At 32.2% G+C, this 3,829-nt stretch overlaps 1 protein-coding gene across 1 annotated transcript; it reads left to right on the top strand.

Moving 5' to 3' along the window:
• The first annotated feature begins 2,380 nt into the window (after nt 1–2,380).
• Nucleotides 2,381–3,454, top strand: LOC145248724 (uncharacterized). Its single transcript, XM_080110375.1, has one exon. The coding sequence runs from the start codon at nt 2,381–2,383 to the stop codon at nt 3,452–3,454; it is 1,074 nt and encodes a 357-aa protein (XP_079966501.1).
• Nucleotides 3,455–3,829: the final 375 nt, after the last annotated feature.

Below are 3,829 nucleotides of genomic sequence, written 5' to 3' on the forward strand. Positions count from 1 at the left end.
ACCGTATTCTGGAACGTGCTCTCGAATCCGATACAAATCTTTAATGTGATCGACTTCTCGAACATGCTCTCTCCTTTTTATAATCTTTTTTCTTACCGTGACGTTACTTCGCTCACGGCTCGGTATTTGCATATAGCCGTCTGCGCTATGTTACACTTTTTTTTTTTTTTTTTTTTTTTTGCTTTAAGCTATGTGAATAGCGATCATTTTACCTCAATTTTTTAGTATTTCTTCTACGTTTATTTTTTTTATCTATAATATATGAATTCAAGTTTTGATGATTTATAAATAAAAGAAAATGGCAGAATGAATTTCCTAGCTAACGAATATATTGTGAACCATACATTCACTAAAGACGAACTTAAGGATTTAGAATATATCTTTATTTTCGCTTGTACCAAAACTAATGGAAAATGAAGTTCATATCACCGATTTTATATATTTAAGGGATAATCCTAACCAGCGTGGAGCATGCGCAATATCCAAATTCTTCACCAAGAGAATAAGTAATATAGATGAACGTCATCTGAATGACGTAGGCGTTCGTAAAATCTAAAAAGTAAGTTGAGATAAAAAAAAATAAACGTAGAAGAAATTCTTATAACCAAAGAAATTGCATTTTTTTTAGTGTGCTTTGTTTCATCCAATCGAAATGTTTTAGCCAATAAAAACATTTTATTCACTTCCATTTAAATACAAAAAAATCGTCCTTTTTTTGTAAACAAAAATATTGTTGAAAAAAAATGTTAAAATCAATCGTTGATAAAGAATATGAATCTATGTTAACACAAAAACAAATAAATAAACGTAGAAGAAATACGAAAAAATTTAGATAATAAAAGTTATCTCCCCTGATATGTATGAAAAAGTGGCAAATTGAAAGTAAAAAAGGACCCACGAGGCATGGCATATGATATGGAAATTTAACCGGTGTCAAACTTGACATCAAAAAGGTCAAAGAAATAATTGCTTATAGAATATGTTGAATATAATTTTGTGCGTAGAAATAATTCTTGTTAATGGTTGAGTTTATGTTATTTTATGATCAGCTTAGATTATCCGACGCTTCTACACTATTGGGACGAAATTTCGGAAATCGTAATACTGACTTTCACATGAAAACAATGGTATCTACGTATTCCTCGTATTTTTAAGATGATTATATCAAAAAATTACGAAAATCGATGAGGTAGGAAATTATGTATTAAAGAAAATAAAAAATAGAATTTGATGAAAACGATCGTAAAGGACAGGAGAGTTCAAGAGGGAGGTAATTTTCCATTTTGATTGAAGCAAGATGGCGAGAATTTTTTCACCTGCTAAACACGATTAAAGTTGTTTTGTTTCGGTAATATTCAGGTAATTTCAGCTGCATGATTTGGAAGCTACCATGGTAACTTATTAGAATTGACAAAAAAATCAGTTGAAGCCATTGCTTTTTTATCTGAAAACTCCATTTATCGACTACAAAATCTCGTCCAAATAGTGTAGAAGTGCCTAATATCCTTTCATTTTTTTATTTAACCTAGATTATATAATTTTAAAATATTTTCTTGAAGATTAATTGTCGCAAATCGCATTCTGCTCAATCCTCTGTTGGTGTGAAAATTAAATTAAACGCGTGCACACATACAGACAGGCATATATATACATATATATATATATATATATATATATATATATATATATATATATATATATAACAACCATACAGATACAGATAATAAACATGTACTTTGCAATCATACTCAATCACGCATTCACAAACTATCTTCACCGATTAGTCACCATTTATCAAGGAGAAAAGACACTCGAGCATAATGGTTCATGTGGGAGATTGTTAGTTTAATGATAAACAATATTATGATAAAATTGAAATGATTAATCGCATGAACACAATTTCATTACTTATGGAGATGATTTATGACATTTTTGCTAACATTATATTTGGAGACGTTCATATTGTTGTCTGCAAGCGAGCAGTTCCACAGGTGGGAAGTTCCTGGAAAGAAATGCTGTTAATAAAAATTCTGCCTGGCAATAGAGAAAAATGGAAAGTTCTTTTGAGTTGTGGCAGAGAGACGAGTTCTGCCTAAAGAAAGAAGTGTTGTGTGTTATAGGCTCATGCTGTGGTGAATAACGTTAGGATGCCTTCTGCTTGTGTTGAAGACTTAAGTAATAATCAATCGATAGAAAACGCATTTAAATCACTTCGATTTCAAAACTCACGCACTCACAAATACTAGACACCAAACAAACAAAAACAAACAAACAAATAAGCCAATCAATAAAGTCAATCAAAATAAACTCAACATATAACAAAATTGAAATTAAATTTATACTTTTGGTTTTAAACTATGATTTATTTTATTTGGGGAAAATGGCTTTCTTTCCCAATTATCAAATGAAGTTAAAATTGATGATCCTGTTCTGTTTTTCTCTGGTTTTGATCATTATCTTCCAGGATCAGATCTACAAGACTTCAAATGACATCCTTGGAAATTACTATTCCGATAACCAAAAGTGTAATCAAACCCGGATCAATCACCGCCACGGTTTTGGTCCGAATCTGATTACGAATCTTTCTAGTCTATCAGCCCAAGATGTAATACCGCATATAATCCACCAGTCTTGGAAAAATTCCTTGATCCACTTGGTATTCCAACCGTGGGTCCTATCCTGGCACCATAATCATCCCCATTGGAAATACTGGTTCTGGACGGATATAGATATTTTAATGCTGGTCAGAAAAAAATTCTTAGAATATCAAAATTTATTCAACAATTACCAAACTGAAATCGAAAGAGTGGATGTAGCCAAATACATGATCCTTTACGAATATGGCGGCGTTTTTGCTGACTTGGATATGGTAAGTCTAAAATCGATTGTCCCAGTTTTGCGAAGGAGGTCTCTAGTATTATCCAAAGAGCCATGGATCCATTCTAACCTGTTCGACAAAATGGAGATGGTTGTAAGCAACGCTATTATAGCCAGCAGACCAAAGCATCCGTTTATTAAATGGGTTTTGCAACATCTCCAAGAGAATGTGAATAATACCTCTGATTCTATAGTATGGAGAACAGGTTCTCATATGCTCACAAAAGAACTTACAAGGTACAATCAAGCTTTCACCGAACAATTGGCACAAGATAGAGTAACCATTCTCGAGCACTACATACTCTTACCTCGGCCGGATCCTCGAAGAGAACAGAGATCCAAAGCTGTATGCAAAGTTTGCAGCAATTTATTGGACATTCAGAAAAATGCTTGTAAGAGGTTAAATAATGGTACATATCGATTCTCTATTGATCCGGTCCGGTCATTTACTGATCACAAATGGCTTGGGACATATCGACACCAGATATCAGTCAATCCAGGAGATATTGCTATCGGAGAATTATTGCGAAATGCCAACGGAACATTTCAAAATCCTGTGACAACTTTAAACCTTTAAATAATTGTATTCTTTACTTGTTTTTTTTTTCTGTTAATCATCTTGTTATATGACTCTAATTATTTGTTGTTACGATAATGTTTTAATCCTTATTTATAAAATTATTACATGTAAATAGATACCAAAACTTTGAATCGTTCATTGTTGGAGGATTCGTAAAAAATTTTAAATGACGATACTTTTGCACTTTGCGCATCGGATCTCTGTGATATTGGCTCGGGCTCGATCGACATTTGACGTAAACTGCCGGAATATGGAGAGCTCTGATCAAATTTAAAAACGCTAAGAAACAAAAAAATAGCGACACTTATCGAATAATAATTACAAATAAAAAATAAAAAAATAAAATATAATAACATAGAAATAAATATTGGT

This window comes from Euprymna scolopes, chromosome 27, assembly GCF_053919585.1.
Source record: "Euprymna scolopes isolate OS-2025 chromosome 27, ASM5391958v1, whole genome shotgun sequence".
Taxonomy (NCBI): domain Eukaryota; kingdom Metazoa; phylum Mollusca; class Cephalopoda; order Sepiida; family Sepiolidae; genus Euprymna; species Euprymna scolopes.